The 20,863-nt window shown below is 34.9% G+C and overlaps 1 protein-coding gene across 4 annotated transcripts in view; it reads left to right on the top strand.

Annotated features, from left to right (window-relative positions):
• Positions 1-20,863, top strand: part of KCNH7 (potassium voltage-gated channel subfamily H member 7) — a 478,895-nt gene that overhangs the window by 448,485 nt on the left and 9,547 nt on the right. For all 4 annotated transcript variants that reach the window (XM_009443595.4, XM_054679079.1, XM_063790524.1 and 1 more), the window contains 4 exons: positions 535-740; positions 2,993-3,089; positions 12,516-12,767; positions 17,436-17,604. In XM_009443595.4, coding sequence (XP_009441870.1) covers positions 535-740; positions 2,993-3,089; positions 12,516-12,767; positions 17,436-17,604 — 724 coding nt within the window. The remainder of the gene's footprint in view (positions 1-534; positions 741-2,992; positions 3,090-12,515; positions 12,768-17,435; positions 17,605-20,863) is intronic.

The raw sequence follows: 20,863 nt of genomic DNA, 5'->3' as shown, positions 1-20,863 counted from the left end.
ATTGGGCATATTTATTAAGGGCAGATTCAAAAGTGGTTATTAGGAAACAAGGTGTGTTCCAATTGTTCCACCAGTCCACTAAGTGTTAAAACAGCTCCACCACAACCCCTTGCTCAGCACCACCTGCAGAGACCATCCCGAGACAGAAAGATCATGAATCTGACTCACTGCAGCCTTTCTCATATTCCTGAATTGAAAAAATCAGAGTACACCTACCTGAAAGTATATTTAAAATACTCTATGGTACGACCCTTTGCTAGCAAACTGGGGTATACAGGACTGAAGATAATGTTTGCTACATTCTAGATGCTTAGTCAAATAACCAAAACAAGGAAATAAAAGGACCAATCACCCTTAAAGACAAATTTCCACTCACCATACATGGTATGGGCATTTAGTTAAGGTGCTGGAACATTGCTCACCAAGTCCGGTTCAGGGATTGATCAATTGTTTAATGACCCCCTTCTACTTTTAGAAGGAGAACATTGAGTTTGGATTCCCTTTCCCCACCTCTTTTTCTTTTTATTTTCTTAGGAAAAAATGATATATTTGGAGAAATGGTTCATCTTTATGCCAAACCTGGAAAGTCTAATGCAGATGTAAGAGCCCTCACATACTGTGACTTGCATAAGATTCAGCGAGAAGACTTGTTAGAGGTTTTGGATATGTATCCTGAGTTTTCTGATCACTTTCTGACAAACCTAGAGTTGACTTTCAACCTAAGGCATGAGAGTGCAAAGGTATATGTTAACTGTTTGCTTATGTCTGTATTTCTGACATTTTATTTTATTCTTGAATTGCACAAATACTTCTGAAAAATCAAGCAAAATATTGCAGCAAGACTTTACCAATTCTGAATATTTGGAAGGAAAGGCCAACTGAATATTAAAATTTCTGAATTATAGGAAAGAAATTTAGCCTAATTGCTTTCCAATATGTTGAATAATTTCAAGTAGTTCAATTAGGTTTGACCTTGTAGAAGCCCTTAGGTGCCACACTTGAGTTAAAATAGCCTTTGCTTATAGTGTGCCAATTATTTGCTAGAAATGGGTGATTTTAGGCTTTTGAAAATTACTTGAGTTTATCTTATACAGAGGTTAGAATATTCTATCAGCTATTATTTACACTGTACATTGGTTATCAGTGTCTTCACAATAATAATGAAAAAATTAACCTCATTCAAGTTTAGTTTCCTATTTAATACAATTTCCAAATCACAGAAGTACAAATTAGTCAGGTTTTACAGTATTGTCAGTTTTAATGGTGCAGAATGAATATGTAGTCTAACAGAAATAATAGTTTAAATAATTATATATGTAAGTTAACCCAGAATGAACTTCGAGTGTAGCTCTTATGTTCCTTACTCTTTTCTACTGTGAAAATGTGCCCTTATGAGCTATTACTGTTCTATGGCTATAAAACTTATGTTGTAACCAAAAATTTATTACTAGGTTATTCCTCTTCCATCCCTTTTCCCCCAAAATTTCACACCTCCACTCTAATTCTAAATGCTTTTTTAAATCAGAAATCAAATATTGAGTGATTGATACTTGCCAGTGTATTTAAATGCTAAGTAATATATTCTCTGGGGAAAAAAACCCTAAAGTCAATAGTTAGGTAAGAGGGATTAGATTTAATACTTGCTGTAGTTATAGACATTCCCAAGTACCATGAGAGGCTTAAAAGAGAAAGAGGAATTTTAAGGGCCCTAGATGCCATTTAATATCCTGATACACCAGTTCAGATAATTATTTCTTTTTAAAACTCTGAAAAGTTTTTTTAATTGAAGTGGGAAAAGATTCTAGTTATTAAGAACATATGTTTTTGTAATGGTTTTAATTCAGTAATTTGTCCCAATCTCAGTTTTATGTCACCAACCTCATTCTGACTTTGACTTGAAAAGTAACAAATATCTACCTCTCATATCTTCTTTATATAAAAGTTTAGTCAGTACTCAAATAAACAAGAACTTCCATTTTTATTTACAAGGTAGACAATATTAGACAGAGTGAACCAGAGAGGGAAGAAGGAGGATCTGGGAGCAAAATAATAAAGGGTTCAAAGTGTAATGTTTATGGAATTTAACCTTATATTTATTGTTGTGAAATTTAACCTTACGATAATTACCATGTCATTTAAACATCATAGATAATTTTAACTATTTTACACATTTTTCTTTGCAGTACTATTAGTTATGCAAAGTTCTTTAAATTACTACAATTGACTTTTGAACAACATGGGAATTCAGAACACCAATCCTTGTATAGTTGAAAATCTGCATATAACTTTTGACTCCATAAAAACTTAATTACTGATAGCCTACTATTTATTAGAAGCCTTACCAATAATGTAATCAGTCAATGAACACATATTTTGTATATTTTTATAAAATGTATTCTTACAATAAAGTAAGCTAAAAAAAGAAAATGTTATTAAAAAAATCATAAGGATGAGGACATATATTTACCATTAATTAAGTGGAAGTACATTATCATAAAGATCATCATCTCATCATCTTCATATTTAATAGGCTATGGAGGAGGAGGAAGAGGAATGGTTGGTCTTGCTGTCTGAGGAGTAACAGAGGAAAAAGAAAATTCATGTATAAGTGAACCTGCACAGTTGAAGCCTGTATTGTTCAAGGGTCAACAGTTTTATTCTTATTTTAACTTTATCAAGTTGCATAAAACACATTCCACATAAAGAAATATTTTATCTTTAAATGTTGACATCATCCCTAAACATTTCACATAAATAACTTCTACACTATGATTTCCCCAGCAAATGGTGAAAGTACTAAAAATTATTCTATCTGTGTATGTTATAATGAAGAGACAAGTATTAAGCAAGGTATTTTAGCTGTTTGCCTGCAATCTAATAATTAAGTCTCAAGATGGTTGAAACAATATGAAATAGTAAACAGTTCACTGAATAGTACATTATGTTCTAATTCAGTAATCTTTCATTTTATCTTCATGTTCCATTAACAAAGGCTGATCTCCTACGATCACAATCCATGAATGATTCAGAAGGAGACAACTGTAAACTAAGAAGAAGGAAATTGTCATTTGAAAGTGAAGGAGAGAAAGGTAATTCATTCCATTCCTAAAGTTTAAATGTAGAGCATGTGGTAATTAGCCTTCTTACTTAAATGTTCATTTTACTTCTGACTTCAAGAGTATATTTTACTCAGGCTTTAGGAGGGCAGATCCTTTGCTTTATTCAGTAGCTAATGACCTGGTTTCCAGTTTCTGATTGATAGCTCTCAATGATATCATTCAACAAACCCATCTAATATTCACAAGGACATCACAGATTAAGAAATAGAGTGGATTGATTTTTAAAAGACGTTCAGGTCAATTCGTTCTGAGCACAGTTTTCTGGAAGAAGGGCTGTCATTTCAGGCCAAGAGGTCAATCCTCTTACATGCCCCACAAGCATGCATGACATGGATGAAGGCCACATTTGTTAGTCCTTCTCATCCTCAGATTCTGTGGCACTTGTCACTTCTTGTTTTCTCCAGGTTTTTCTGCCTCTCTGACTATTCTTTATGCTTTGCTCATATAGTCAACAAATATTCATTTAACATTTCACATTTTCGAGCAGCTACTCAATATTCTGAGAAATAAGCTGTGCTTCAATATCCCTCATCTTCCCTAGAGAGGGAGATAGACACACCCTCAAATAGTAGGCTCTGTAACAGGAATAGGTATTCCTCAGTGGGAGCCCAAGTGAGTGTACATTTAATTGTTCTTGGCAGATGGGAAAAAGTTTTCCTGAAGAAGCTTTGACTCTTGCCTCATGCTGATCCAACAAACATTCTAGTCTTTACCTTATTTGGCCCCATAGCTGCATCTTTCACTATGAACAAGGTCCCCTCTTTTTCTTGAATACTCTTTTCTTTGCGTCTGTAATACTTCAATCTTCCTATTTTCCTCCTACCTTCATGAACTCCCTGAAGATAATTTCAAGATTATTATATTCTATACCAGTGTCAATTTGTTAAGAGTTTTGAGGCATAGTCCTAGGCTCCTTTTTCTTCTTGTTCTATATCATACTCTTTCTCTGGGTCCCCATCATTTAAGTATATCCTCACATAGGAGATGTTCATGATTATATGTTAATCCCAGACCACCTGAGCTTCAGTCCCACATATCCAACTGCCTATAAAATCATCTACCTGAAATCTCAAAGGCAGCTCGAACTCAACATTTCCTAAATTGAACTCATGGTGCACCCTGGAAACCTGTCTCCTCTTCAATTCCCATGCCTCTGCAGATGGTGACTCTATTCAATCAATTGTACAAGCCAGATATCTTGGAGCCAACCTTCTCACAACCTCTCCATCAACTCTGGCAACAAGTCCTATTATTGCTACCTCCAATAAATCTCCATTTAGTCTTCAAATTAGGTCTCTTTTTGGTTAACTTCTCTCCATCTACTTAGCCACAGCTCTGGGCCAAGCTACCATAATCTGCCACCTGGAATATTGAAACAGCCTTCCAACTTGCCTTCCCACATGCAACTTGCCCCTCTCTCATCTATTCCACACTGGACTTCTGTTGATTTTTTTTTTCTAAATGCAGCTATGTTTATGTCACCTACATGTTCAAAGCCCTCTAAGGACATCCTGTGCCCTAAATCCTTATTAGGGTGGGTCTTAACTTACCTCTTCAGTCTTATTTCATAATATCCTTCCCTTAACTACTCCCATCACTCCATCTTCCCCCATCAGTTCATCTCTTCAGCAACATTTACTGCAGTTGTACTTCTGGGTTTATTTGCATCATTATTTAATCAATGTTGTCTGCCTCTAGATCATAAGTTCCGTGAAAGTGGAAAATATTTGGCCCCCTGTAGTTTTAGTGCTTGCTGCACAGCAGATGCTCAACAAGTATCTGTGGAAAGAGTAACTGAAATAGAATTTGAACATCTTCCTTTTTATTCTTTTCCTTTTTCTTGCCTTCTTATGCCAAGTTCTTTTTTTCACTCTGTTTTCTCCTCAATGAATACTCTTTCTAGAAGAGATCATCTACTAGCTTTAGCTTGCTCCACATTTCAATTGAAACAAACTGCCCACTCCTCCGTGTACATTGTTTCTGTGGTTTTCCTTATAATATTCCCTTAATTAATTTGCTTCCTTGTCCTCAAAAACACACACATACACACACATGCGCGCACACACACGAATTCATACCACACCAGTTTCATCCACTAAAATTACTTTTTTTATCAAAGTCAATCTCAAATGATATATTTAATGTGAATTGTTTCTTGAGCTCCTCAAATGTAAAGCTTCTCTTTCTCTTATGAATTCTCAAAGCACTTACTTCTTATAATATTGTCAAAATATGATGGCTACTGGTGTATTTTTTTCCTTTGCCTTTGCCAAACTGTAGATAACTTTAGCAAAGAATGGTTGATAAATATTTCTTGAATTGGACTAATTATTGATTCCTCTGGCTCACTGTAGAACAATAGACTACTCATAGATAGTTGATAATTTTGTTCTGCAATGTCTTTAATTATTTTCTTGGTGACTTTTTCTAAAATCAGAACCACTACTATTAAGCTGTTCTTCCACAGAGTTAATCTAAATCCCTTATCCTGAAGTTCATCTCTTATGTTTGTCTTACTGGAAATGAAGAACAGGTTAACAATGTTGTCAATATAATAATGTCCTCCACAAAGTTGAAGATTTATTAAATCTCCTTTCAATCTTGTTCAGTTTCCTCATTCTTAAGCTAAATTATCTAATGTTTTTATTGCCTGATAAGGCCCTGAGAGCAATGTCACAATTTGTACTGTGCTCATGTAACTAGACATTTCTGTTGATTTTGAATACTATGCCTTTAATCACAGGCTTGGAATATGAGATCAATTTCGTATAAAGTGTAGATGCTAAGGGATTTTCTGCCTGCAGCTCTTTGAAGTTTCCTGGTTGTGCCAGTAAGTAACCATGAGTTGGTCAATGTGAAAACACAATTAACTCCAGTTAACCAGAGCCCAAGAGCCTATTCCAAAGTCTTAGGAAGCCAGGGTGCTGTGGGCAATTGTAAAATTTGCTGAAAGCAATTTAGTCCCTGTCATCCAAATCTAATTCTCTTAAGGTGAGCATTCATCATATACTTCTTGATGTAGCATCAATATATAGGAGAAAAATACACATAATATAAAGAACAGAGAACTTTCAGGGGATCATTCATGCTAAACGATTTGTGGATACAGAAACTGAAATCTTCCCTTGAAATGCATTCATTTTTGTAGTGTTAGTTCATTGCTCATATGAAAGGAAAGCTTGAAGGCAGGCATTCAAGAGTGCTGTTGCCTGTAAATCAGCAGTGGCATCAAGAACCAGAGAGAAGACCGTGTTTCTGGGCACTAGCAGCAGACAGAGGTTGAGTCCTGGATTGCCACTCCCTACCCACTGAGTGGAACAATGCAAATTTGCCTGCTTTGATCCACACCTGCCACCTGCCACTCCACTTCCAATTATGCCTCCCACAAGGTTCTAAAGAGCTCACATTGAATAAGATATAATTTTTCAATGAAATATGTACAGCCTCTGGAAAGCTGAAAAACAAAATATATACTTATATTGAATATATAATGAATTTGTTGATGACGGTAGCTTGTTCTCATGAGCTATACATTTTTTTTCTAAGGAAAAATCCCACTTCCCTACAGGAGAGACTTGTAAGTGCAGGTAGAAATTTGAGAGCACCTTGTATTTTTAAAGGTATATTCAAGTAGTTATCTTTTCTTCCTAAAATTCTGGCATGGAGGTGCCCAGGACCTCCCCAATATGACAATGTTTATTGTGGGAAGAATTGCTACAGCTCCTGAGATGGAAGTAAAATATTATTACAGAAAGTGAAGAATAAAAATGAGGCTTCAATGACCTGCTCAGTGGCCATGAGCATTGTTAAGATGGCTGGGCAGAAGAGAAGTAAATGAGAAAAATGCTGAAAAATCGTCTCTATTTACTTGGTCTTAAAAGTTGAACTGTGCCTACTACAGTGTGAGCCAGATCCATTAGGTCATAGAAGTAATAATTCTTCTAAAATTTTATATTGTGCTCACTGTATAATATACAGGTTATATTTGTAAAATAGCATGTATAATGGCACAGGATATATACATATACATATGTGTATACATAATTTATATATTATAAAATATATAAATATGTGTGTGTATATATATATATATAGTGCGATTATACACTATACACATACATTTATGTATGTTTACTTACAGGGCTTATAAGACCAAATATTTGCAGTGTTCTGCTCAACGCTTTCTGTTGACAGAAAATACAGTATCAAAGTGGCTATTAATAGCTAATTAGGGGATGACCTTTTGGCAGAGAATAATCCAATGAGGAAAGCAGTGTAACCAGGCACAAACAATCACCCATTCATTTGGAGTCCATTGTCATTGAGTACCCACTGTGTGCTAAGTGCCCTGAGTTTTTTCATGTTTATTTCTACTTTAGTTTCAAAAGTTTGTCTTAAGGTTTTAGAGAAAATTCTTCATTGGTTAACAAGGAGACAAATAGAAATTCCCTCTGAATTGTAGTTAGTGTCTGCATACTTTCCCTCTTCAATTTTCATTATATTTTCTAGTTAATTTAGCAGAAAAAAGTGTTTCTACAGAATTCTGGGGAAATTATTTTTACTATTTTGTGCCAAGTCGTGAGTAGAAAAAAGAGGACCTGGAAGAGGAAACTTTTTACTCTATTGGTTTTATTGCGTGGAAACACCTCAAATATTGTGAAAATTAGTTCTTGCTGATGTTATACATTTTAAGAGAAATCCTATTGGTATATTTTTTTACTAAAGCATTGACGTCACCTGAGGTCACCTCTCCCAAAACAACAGATTTGGCATTGATTCCTCTGCCTCCCGTTCCTCATCAGAACTCTGCAGAGGTATCTGAAACCACTCTTCCAAATATCCCTTCTCTATACCTTTTCCTGCTTCCTTTTCCAAAAGCATAAAGAATAATGTTCAAGAATAAAGTCGGCAAGTAGCCTCAATTATATAGGACTTGAAAAAATGATTGCGTCAGAAAGAAAATAATTTTTCTTAGCCTTAGCAATGTCAAAAGGGACATTGGCCTGTGAAGTTAAAGAATGCTGAGCTTTTCCTTCCTAACCTGGAAATATTCTTACCCTCTTGATTTCCAAAAGCTGAGAAACAATTCTCAGAGCTCCGAAGACCCTCTTACTTTTGCTAATAGATTATCACAATATGCTCCATTGTAAAGAACAAACTGCCAAGCACGAAAAACAAAACAAAACAAAAAGACAAACAAAACAAAAAAAGCCACCAGAGTGAAACATTCAAACAGTGTTAAAGATGTGCCTGTAACAACCGAAGAGATGGAAATCAAGGTGAAAGATTGGACGCAGATGGTTCTGCATGCATGATGACAAACAAGAACCCTTTTCAAGAGATACACACATCCTAAGAGTAGGGAAGAAAACTTTACTCATTTCCCTAGCCATATAATTTTATTAAAATGAGCTCTTCGATATATGCTCCACAGGAAAAATCCAATGTGCTAGAAAATAGAGTGGAAGTGTACTGAACTCATTACATTTTGCATTTCAAAGGATAGCAATAAACACTATCACTTTGTAATACTGGTTTAGTGATTTTCCATTGCCATCCAAAAGCCAGTCAGTTTTAAAAGTGTTTCTCCAAAATAAAATAACTCCTGTGAAAATTATTGAAGGGGTAAATGTATTCAGTGATAAACTTATTTTTATAGAATAGTGATAATTCTATTCTGGTTTTATTAGATTATTTCAATATATTGGTATTATACTTTGGTATGTCTTTGAAATATCTTCTTCAATAGCAAACAATGATTAGCTTTTTGTTATCCATTTTAGTGATCTATAAAAGTATCTTTTGATCTTTTCAAGCTTTATTGAGGTATAATTGACATGAAAAAGTTGTACATATTTATGGTATACAAAGTGATTTTTTCATATTTGTATACATTATGAAATGATTACAATATTCAAGCTAATTTAACACACTCATCACTCACATAGTTAACTCTGTGTGTGTGTGTGTGTGTGTTTATGTGGGGAGAACATTTAAGGTCTAATCTCTTAGCAACTTCTAAGTATATAATACATTTACTATTGTTACCATACTGTAGAATAGAGATCCAGAATTTATTCATTCTGCATATCTGAAACTTTTTACCTTTAAACCAATATCCATCTTTTCTTTATTTTAATTTTTTAAATTGTTAATTTTTGAATTTGTATAAAGAAGTATTCATCTAGGCCTCTTTCAATACCCTTTAGAGCTATAGGAGGCCTAAAGTATGTGATCTTAAATGAAAAAATTTATTTTAGACTCCAATTTTCCAATGTAATAATTTTTTCAAGGCATCTGGCTTGGAAGTGCTCAACTTATTTCTTGTCAGCAGTGGGAAATCTAAAACTCAAATGCTGAGAGAGCACCTTAAATGCTTCTCTTTGACCAAAGCTTATGTTTCCCTGTTGGGTTCGACAAATAAAAATGGTAAACTGAGAGAAAGACTCCAAAAAAGATGGAGTGAGCACAAATGTTAATTCCAGGTTTTTTGAAAGAAAAGATTATTATATTATCATTCTTAAGATAAATGGGTCAGTCATTCCATTAGGACACTTATTCTATGCTCTTGACTACATTCTAAACTCAGAGAGACACCCATAAGACAAGTTACAAATGCTTTAGAATTGTGTTCTGTGAAAAAGGGGGAGGAGAAGAACTGTCCACCTAAAGAAACAAGGGAGAAAAAAAGTTTTTCATCTTCTGAATCAGAAGCAAATCTGTGGTTGAATTAAACAGGCAAGACTTTTTCTTTATGTAAAATGATGGTAACAGGAAAGATTATGCAATCAGATAACTGCCCTTAGAATATTATTTCTACATAGAATATAAATAGAATTAAGAAAAAAAAGTACCTGATACTATTTAATGTCTATCAAATAATTCAGTTTAACTGGAAAAAGGCAAAAATAGTACAGTCCATCAAAATTTAGAAGTACCTGGAGGCTAATTATAATGCATTTCAGCTGCCCAATTTCATGTACATATTACATCAGCCAATTTTCCAGCCAAAGCCTGAACAGTTTCCATTTTTAATCTACAAATAGATTGTCATTTCAACTTTCATTTTATGTGACAGAAAATGAAGCTTTAATTTATCTAGTATGGAATGGAAAAATGCTGTTTCAGTGGGTTTGTATCAAAGAAATTGTTCATATGGCTTGGGTGATAGTCCAGTAGCAACTAATACAGAAATAAAGGTGGGTTTTTTTTTTCTCCTTACCAATGGGGAAAATTCAAGGATATCAAATTTTTTTCTTCTTCTTTTACCTGATTCTGCTTTTACCTGAAATTTTTGCTAAAGAATTCTGTCCTATGTATACGAAGTAATTTTCTCCATTTTACTATACAACTAAATGATAGTAATTCCTCATTGACCACATTTTGTAAACACATGTCCAAGGTGAAATCAGCAAGTTATAATTCAACTTAACAATACATGTTAACTGGTGAATCTTGTTCGTAAGCATCCAAAATCAAGCCAAAGTTAGTAAACTAAGACTGAAGCCCAGCATGGTAGGTAAAACAGAACATTCTACCATGTGTAAGGATTCCCCAAGACCTCTCCAGCCAAAGATACAAAATGGTTTATTAATTTGTGATGTAAATTCATTGCAAATATCCATGTTAGCATTATCCAGACCTTGATTGGAGGCACATGAATTAATGGTTAATTCAGCTTGCATTTGATGCTGCTGGAAAACACTCCACAAAAGTGTAGAAATGAAAATCCTTTTCGAGAAAATAGGAGGCCTGAGCTGATTCAAATATCTCTGGTTCCCAAGTGACAGACCACAAGAAGGTTTACTTAGGAAGAGCAAACTTGTGCAATTCACTAAGCAGGTAAGAGGATGATTTAGAAAAATGAAACTTTCGTTTTTTTCACATTTACTAGGCTAATCTTTATAACTATTATGTTTTGAGGAATAAAATGATATGTTCAAAAAGTAGAGAATGTTGATCAAATTTTCAGAGGGCTTTAGAGAAGGGAAGAAGTTAAAAACAAAGAAAATTGGGAAGAAGATGGCAAGATGGAATTTTAGAGGTTTAAGGAGGTCTGTGCCAATGACACTGAAGAGAAAAGGCTTTTTGTAAGAAGATTTGATCCGAATATTTACAACCAATTAGATTAGTGATTGAGTAGGGATATACAAGTAACAGTAAGTAATCAATGATGTCTGTAATGTTGGAGATCGGAAAGGTCCATGTCTTTCTCAGCAATGATGAAATCACTGATCAAGTGTGAAATCTTAAAGAAAATAAGCAATCTGCATTTTCTAGATTCAACTTTAATTGACAAAACATGAACTCCTCAATAACAATTTCGCATAACACTGATTTTTAAACTCTATCTGCTTTTACCTTGGGCTGCTTTCTGGCTTTTCATATTTTAAATTATGATTTAAAAAAATATAGGGAAAAAATCTTTGTTGAATTTCTATGCCATATGGGAATTTTTAAAAACAGTTGGAAGTTTCTCTGGCGTGGCCTTCCATCAGTTCATTTGGCCTTCTATAAATAACCAAGTAAGCACACTGAGGCGTAGAGTGGATGGAGACACTGTCTTCACCATTTCTCCAGAAAATGATATACCTTCTGGCGTTTTGTTGGTTAGTTATTAGCAGAAACCAGATGGAGAATTATACTGTCTCCCCAGGACACTAATAGAAACAAGTTCTGGGATTTGTCTCTTTGAGTTTTTCCTGCTGAAATATGTTCTAACACAACCTTCAGGACTGAAATTATCCTGACATTTCAGTATAAAACAGCCAATATGCACTACCAGCTTTAATGTAATTAGGTAAAACCTACCTTAATTACTGTATTTAAGCTTTATATTCTTTGCATTATGCTACACAACCAAACTGCCTGGAATGCCAAGGCCATTACATGCATCAGACTAAGGTTGAAATTCAGCCTGCCAGCCTTTTCCTACAAGGAGGCTTCCAATTTTGACCTTTGCAATGCATGAGCAGCTAAAACAGATAATAGGGCATGTAGGTTAAAAATAAACAAATAGCAAGTTGCATAGTGGTGATATTTTTAAATTGGGACACATTTTCCCTTGTCTTTTTCATTTCCCTAAAGAAAGAGTGTACCAGATTCTCAGAATACAAATAACTTGAACATATAAACAAGTTTGTAAGTTATCATAGTTTTCGTCTGAGACATAAACATTATTACCATTGTAAATATTCTTTTAATTTTGAAATGAATAATTTACTTTACTAAGATAATCTAATAACCCTTGAATTTAAAAAATTGAGTACCCAAGTAGCTACATTTTCAATAGGAAAAAGCTAGTTTATATATATAGCTAGGTAGTGTAATATGCATACCGTCTCACATTTAATTGTCTGCTATAAAATAACTTTTCTTTGATATATTTTGGCAAAGAAAACAGTACAAATGATCCTGAAGACTCTGCAGATACCATAAGACATTATCAGAGTTCCAAGAGACACTTTGAAGAGAAAAAAAGCAGATCCTCATCTTTCATCTCCTCCATTGATGATGAACAAAAGCCGCTCTTCTCAGGAATAGTAGACTCTTCTCCAGGAATAGGGAAAGCATCTGGGCTCGATTTTGAAGAAACAGTGCCCACGTCAGGAAGAATGCACATAGATAAAAGAAGTCACTCTTGCAAAGGTAATCCAGAGTTAGACATCAGGTGGTCTCTCTTCAGTGCTAATCACAAAATGGTGACTTTTTACAAATTAAGAACTGTACTGACACATGTTAATCTAATTGTTCTCAACTTCATGAAATGTTTGCGAAGCATTCAGATTTCAGATCATCCATGAAGTGTTTGCACTATTCTAAAACAAGTGGTAATTATTCCCAAACACTTATAGAGTGAGAGGTTTTCGTGACCAACCAGACTTAATAAAATGTCAGGTAGAAAACTGTGGGAAAGTCTGTTGTAGTAATTTCAATGGAGAGAGAGGACCCATGAATATTTTAAGACAGCTAATCAATTGGTTCTTTATATGTATCTTCTGTACCCATTTCTCACCCCCAACCCTATAATATTATAGTATGAAGGGCCAATGCAATCACACTATAATACATGCCAATCAAAATTTAATTTTACAGAGAATATGAGAAAGAGTGGAGAAATGCCCTGAAATAAAGTATGGTCTTTATTTTATTTTTATTTTTATTTCCAAAAGGAATACCCAAATGTACAGATTTTGTTGTAGAAAATGTGCACGAGTTGGGTAATAATGCTTGATTAGTAGATGCAGATTTCATGCTAAAAAATGAGAAATTCAGGAAAATTTAAAGAACTATTACATGGAAGAACAACTATTTTAGCATACCAGAGGCTAGATCTATAGGTCTAGCTAGTAAGTGGTACCAGTAACGACTGCTTGGGTTCCAAGTGCAGCTCTGCCACTTGCTCCCTTTATGTCTTTGGGTAAATGATTTGACCAAACCCACCAAGACTCAGTTTATGCATCTTTAAAAGAGGAATAATATTATCTAACCAACGAGGTTATGGTTATTAAGATAACATGTAAATTACTTTTTCTGAAATAAAATCCCCAACTGTTAGTATTTTCTCACAGGTTTTATTTTTCAAGTTTTAATAATTTAATATATCCCTGGATGTATAAAAATGTAAAGATTAGGAAGGCATAATAAAGCATCAAAAGAATATTAACAGAAAAGGAAAAATAGGATGTTCTAGGCCTGGTAGGATAGCAAAATTAGTACATTAGTACAGAGTAAGTAAATATTACTTATCATCATTATTCCCAAGTACCATATTCAGCTACAAAGGTTTTATTAAATCTAGGATACTTAGGCTTTATATTTTTCCAGAGTTGCTTTTCCTGTCTTGTAGCACCCACTTTTTTCATGACCCCACATTGAAGTAAGCTAAGAATATATGCAAGTGTTCTCTGGACAATCTAAAATCTTGATGAAGTGAGTGGAAATAGTACCTCATTTATCACAATGGAAGAATGGAATATTAAATGTGATTACCAAATGTCCCATTTTAGTTATTTATGAAAATGGATTCTGGGAAGTGCTAAAAATAGAAACAGGTTGTATCATGGAAGTCACAAGTTCTGAAGAGCTTGCTGAACCATCTCTGCTATCTCCAAAGGTCAACATAATGTGAACCTAATAAGAATGCTTGTTGTTTTCCCCTTGAGTTTTAGAGTCTCAAGTGGCAAATTATTAAATATATAATTTGGGGATTTTCTGACTTTATAATGACTCTCACTGACAATGAATTCTCATGCCCTTCCTCATATACTTTTCTTTGCTACGCCTTCCAATTATTTTTAATTAGCTTTTCCATAAACACAAAAAATTATATTCTAACAAATTTAGTATCTATATATTCTAATTTTTAAAAATTTACAGGGCAATCTCTATTCAAATAATAATTATCTTGAAAATGTACAGCTAAATATGCATGTCAATTGAATTGATATCATATAGCTTCAATCAGTGTAACACATGGTTAGCCTGGCTAATTAATATCTTTAACCAATGGGGAATTCTAAAACTTCATTCACTGCGAATTTCATTCCTTAATGATTTTTAAGATGATATATTGCATTAATATGCAATGTGTGACTTGTTGCTGCTGCAGTTCAAACTACTAAACCCCCACAAATTTTAGTTTCACCATCAATAGGAAATGTCACTCACTCATATTCCTAACATTTGTGATGCTGAATCCAACAGAGGAGCACATTTAGGCCAAACTAAAATGAAAAGAGAACAAATTAAATGGACTCTGTTCCTACTAAGATTGAGGTCAAAAGTTGACTCTAGGAAAATTGTCTACTCAGAGCAAAGTGAAAGTTTACTTTCTGTTCATACATTTCCAGAAATGTGTCTTGCAACTATAGCAACATTTTCCAAGGCAACCAAGTGCAGATTCTTTCCGAGCTATATTTAGAAAGTGTCTACAAGGATGTTCATTTGATTACGACCACTAACCAGGATTTCCCCTTTGAACTCCTCATTTTTTATACTGCTGTTTAAACAAGCTAATTACGTATCTTCAGATTTTAATTAAAAAGTAAATTATAATCAAGGAAGCCTCTAAGAGTATACACTTCGTTCATTTCTGATAAGGTAATTATTTTTTCTTGAGCCCTGAAGAAAAATTATAATCCTCCATAATTTATTGCATGTGATTCACCATTGTCATTTAAAAACCAATTTATTATATATAATTTGGAAAGAAGAGAGCTGTTAAACATAGGCAGAAATTCTGTAAGCTTTCTTGGCACAAAATGTGTGAGCATAACATGTAACTTCAGTCTTATCAGTTCTTGCCTTCTCGAAAGAAAGATTTCTACATTAACTGGCTAGCAGCAGACTAGACAGAGAAAAGCATCAGCATCACCAGACCATTTATATAGGTATTCCGGAAGTTTGCTTAGCATTACTGGCCCAATCTTTAAATCCCAGTTTGCTAAGATATTATTGTTTTGCATTTTAAACAGGTTCAAATGTCTGTGAATAACAAATCATACTTCTCAGTGAAAATCTGCAGATAAGTGACTTAAAACTCCAGCAGTATCTTTTTAGGTTCACTTATATTTTGCCATGTTTCATAAAATACTAAAAGAAATTATAAACTGCCTCTTTAAATAAGAACAAAAGCCGTAATCAGGAAGAGTCTTTCTGGAATTCATAGCAAGCCCTCTGAGGTCTGTTAGCCATTTCTGCAGAAGAAGGAACTCTGATCCTATATTTTTCTAATGCTGACTTTGGATATGCTAATATTCCTTTGTCAAGCCTCACCCTACTGAGGCAGAAATTATAGACACCTCATTTGAGAAATTTCTTTATGTTCAATGTTATAAGGTAATGAGTGAGAGGAAAACCATGAAGAAAGAATACAGACATGTCTGTCTTCTACTTGGAGAAAGAGGATGCATTTAAACTACCCTTGCAGAAACTGCAGGAAAGGAAGGAACTTTGAGGAGTCCAATGGTGTTGTTTCCTATTTCTAAAATCATAGCTAATCCTGCCCAATTCAGTTACTTTCTATCCAATTTTTTAAAATAGCCAAGAATTCCATAACTTTACATAATAACTCTTCTCAGTGTTTAATCATAGATACTTGTCAAGTTTTTTTTAAGTCTTTCTATCAAACCAAAATCACTTTCTGTAATTCAAATCTCTTTCTCTGTGAAAATGAATACCAGTTTTAGATAGTCCTTCCTTCCTACTAGCCCTCCCAGTGAAGAAAAATGTTTCTCCTTCATCTCTAAAGTCAACTCCCAGCTCCAGTTGTATTTTTTCATAAGTTTCATTTTCCAACCTGTTAATTATTCTTAGAGGTTAAGAGAGCAGCAAAAACATCTAAAATATAGACAAAAATGAGGGGGAAAGGACATATTTTCCCCCAAATATTGACAGCTTAAAATATAGATTGTAGGAGAAAAAGGAAATTAAAAGAAGTTCAGAAAAATGAATCTCTATATGAAAAGGGATCACAACCCTGCTAGACTGAATTCTTCAAGTTCAGGGTCTATGGTCTCCTTTGTCTTTAGTTCCTCCGTATTTACCAAGGTGTCTGGTCCATAATAGACACTGAGAACATTTTAAATAGTAGACCGGAACTAACAGTTTATCTTAAAGTAGAGTAACATAGCAATATTTAAAATAAAGAGCCACAAGAAAAACATACTAGAAAGCAATATAATTATGGTAAAGGGCAGCACAGAAGGGGCTACAAGAAAGCATTAAAACATGAAACAGTAGCTGGGGACTAGGGGACTTGTAAAATTCTTCCCATTTTTCATGGCTTATGGCTCCTTGGCTCTATTTGAATTGGGCTGGCCAAAGAGAATCACCCTGAAGATCAGCACTTCTCTAAGGCTCTCTTCTTGGGCCCACTCTAAGTCATAACGTATGCAAGTTATCCTGTGGGAAAGAGCCCTAAAAATCTTAAACCCTAGATAATGCGGTGCAAACAACATAAGCTGCTTCCTTCTAGATATAAAAGCACAGACTCATTGTTCTCTAATCAGTTTTGGTTCTGCTGTTCTTATCTTCTCCTAGCACAAACAGAAAGAAAACAAAATCCTAAACACTCAGGACCTGCTACATGTTTTTGTTCACATGGAAACGGATATGGGAGGTAGGGCCAGCAGGGTGAAAGTGGGACTCTGCTACCAACTGGCCGTGGCCCCTGGACACATCACTGAATACTTTTGGTTCTCTGTCTCTCAGGTTATACTCCGATCCTTTCCAGCTTGTCTTGTGGATATCTATGTGTTATTGACGCAAAGGGGCACCTAAGAGTGTTGACATCCATCTTGCTATTTTCCACAGATATCACTGACATGCGAAGCTGGGAACGAGAAAATGCACATCCCCAGCCTGAAGACTCCAGTCCATCTGCACTTCAGCGAGCTGCCTGGGGTATCTCTGAAACCGAAAGCGACCTCACCTACGGGGAAGTGGAACAAAGATTAGATCTGCTCCAGGAGCAACTTAACAGGTATAAGCAGTGACGGGCAAAAGGAGAACATAACCCAACCCCTTACATGGGTCCAGTTTTACTCCTTACAAATGGAAAATTCTCCTTGCCATGATCTCATAATTTCCTTATACATTTACTTATTTAAAATAAGACTAGAAGTTCACAGAATAATTTGTGTTGAAAGGAGCATTTATTTAGAACACTTCATACTTCTGGCAGCAAAAATCCTATTTTTTTCTTTGTCATCTAGTTAGTATTTCACCAGCACTGGCTACCTTAGAAAACTCCCTTCTCTCCCCTCAAAATAATTCCTAATTAATTTGTTAACTGACGCCCTTCCTCTTTTAATCCTCCTTTTACACTTTTTCGGATGTTCCCGATAGCATAGTTATGTGTTAGGGCATTTAAAAAATACTGACAACGTGATTTAAACTTTTAGTTATTCAGTCAGCTTATCAAAAAATGTAATTGAATTGAAATTCTCACAGAGTTTCTTGTTTCCTTCACCGTTGATCTAAACCACTTAACATGATGAATAAATCTTAGTTTAGGGAGGAGGTAATCCCTTCCCCTAAGTCTGCGTGGTTTCTTTAAAATTAAAGTGGTCAAAAAGATTGAAAAGAATCTATGAGTGGGTATGACACAGATGCTTCAGTTGTGTTTCACTTGGGAATTTGTCTTGATCCAATAGTAGCCTTTTAGTTCACCTGACCAGGCAAGATATTCCAGTAGTCCCAGACAGAAAACTGCACTGACTAAATTAAAATGCTCTAATCACAAGATTTATTAAATCAACTTAAAACACAAGTGAGAGAAGAGGGAAACCATATGGGGCAATTAACACATTTCGAATACGCACAAGCATGGTAAAAGGATTGCACTACCCCAGTTCTGACTTACACAATGTTCATGCATTTGCCATAATGTAACGAAGTTACCAAGACCAGAGTTTAGGTTTGCAGGTCTGCAGACAAAAATAATCTCCTGTGCCAGTGGCACACACTTGCTCCATAACAAGGATACAAGGTATAGTATACCTGACCTCAGCTGTGGCTTTCCAACTAGCCAGCTCAACAGCCATGTGTTTCATTAGCCTTTCGTAGGTACAGCACACATGGAGCCAAGATGCGATGATACTGATATCACCAATGGGTGACCACATTTTGGGATGACAGTTGTTTACCTAGAGGTGACCTGAGAATAATTTGTTCTTTCCATCTCTATGTATAAGCAACACCCTTGTTTGTTACATATTTCTATCGTTGATATGCCTGGCAGGTTACTAGCATGCTATTTAATGTATCTTATGAATTCTGCCATGTTTAACAAGCTGCTTGCTTACTCATCTGTACTTAACACATCTATGAGTTTTGCCTATATCACAAACTACTGATTTATTCACTATTTATGCTTAAATTTTTGTGTGCATTTTGTCCATGCCGTTTATTGTTGTTGAACACACAAGTGAATGACTGAATGACAGAAGCAGCAGTGATTTATTCAGCAAAATGCTATCACCGTACTTGCAATTGGTGAGCATAGGAAAAGGTCTTAAGTCTGCTACTTAATAACTTACAGGATTACTGGGTCAAATCATTTAAATTTCCCTCCATTTCCTACTTTGACTCATACCTACCCATGATGCTACTGTAAGGACTAAAGTAATGTAAATGGGAACTACATATGCTATACAAAATGGAAGTTGTTCTACTTGCAGATAGGTAAAAATTGATTAACAAGGAACTTCACTTCTATTACTGGTGTTCATTTTAGTATATTCTCCTACTCTACGTATAATTCCTGACTTGGACCTTTCATCAGAACTAAAATTGAGATTTTTAGCATCACCTGGTTGCTCTGTCATGGGTGCCAATCATTGCTGCTAGGATAAGTCAATGATTGCTTAAAACATTTGTTCTAAGGGCACATTTATGATCCATTTGGCATGCAATCACCCAATAGTAATAAAAATTGTTATTGTTATTTTATTACATTAGTATGTTATTATTACTATATAAAACTTTTCCACAAAATGCAGTTAAACCTCTTTTGATGTGTTCCCAATATCGGTATGTGTTTCCTGAAGATGTTTTGAATTGCTGCTGTGAAAGTAGTCAAAATCAAAATGGAGTTGTTAATGTTAGAAAAACCCTGAAAAATAGAGCTGGGGGGGGCCAGGAAGAGAGGAATGTATGCCTGATAACAAAAACTATCACAAAGACTCTATAAGATCCACAACCTTGCACAGAAGCCACTGTAACCTAACACAAAACATACTTCTGCAAGGACATCTGACCAGCAACTGCCTGTCCAATCTCGAACCAGCGTCACCCTTGTTATTGATCTTTGTAGCCAAGGATAATCATTTCAAAACAATTATGTAGTCCTCCTCATCTTTCCTTTAAAAATCTCCACCTTTACCTCTCAGAATGAGTGCATACTTTACTATGGCATGAATATTCCCATTGTGTTGCGTATTCCCATATAAATATCTTTTCCTTTTAGAGTGCCTCTATTTATTATTTAGGATGACACTACCACCAATACTACATCTCCTTTGACATTTGTTTCTAATTATCTCTGATATTTTTACAAACTTTTTTTTTTTTTTGCTCGTTTGGGATTTAAAATCCAAAATATTACATTTTTACTCCACTGCGGTTTTTAACAACCTTTCACCTCCACTTTATTCTAGAAGTTACATGTATACAAAAAAGTTTGAGGGGGGAAGCTCAACTCAGACTTCTACTTTGCAGAGCGAGAATCCCAGGACACTTTCTATAGTGGAGTCTACCCTGTTTAGCTTCGGCATTTGTTCAAATGTAGAACTGTGAATTCCTACACCATTTGTCTCATTCAAATACACATATTAAGTACAAAACACAATAAAAACAAATAAAATGGTCTATCTTGAATGGTCCTTGCTACCACTTCTTTTCTGCTTTAATGACTGATTAACCTATAGATAGGGTTAAAGGTTTACATAAGAAATGTTATTCTGTATTTATATATTTTGCCTGCAGATACACCTATTTAGGTAAATCATTAAGACTTGATTCTAGACCAGTGCTTCTCACATTTCAATGTGTATTTGAATCACTTGGAGGTCTTATTAAAATGCAGATTCCAAGTTAATACGTCTAGTTGGCAGAGATTCCACATTCTAAAAAGCTCCCAGTAATGTCCAGTGTTGCTGATATAAAGACTGCACCTTGGCCAGGCGTGGTGGCTCACATCTGTAATCCCAGCACTTTGAAAGGCTGAGGCAGGTAGATCA

The sequence above is a fragment of the Pan troglodytes genome, chromosome 13 (assembly GCF_028858775.2).
Source record: "Pan troglodytes isolate AG18354 chromosome 13, NHGRI_mPanTro3-v2.0_pri, whole genome shotgun sequence".
Classification (NCBI taxonomy): domain Eukaryota; kingdom Metazoa; phylum Chordata; class Mammalia; order Primates; family Hominidae; genus Pan; species Pan troglodytes.
Note: the sequence above shows the minus strand (reverse complement) of the source record. Positions and strands in the feature narration are given on the sequence as shown.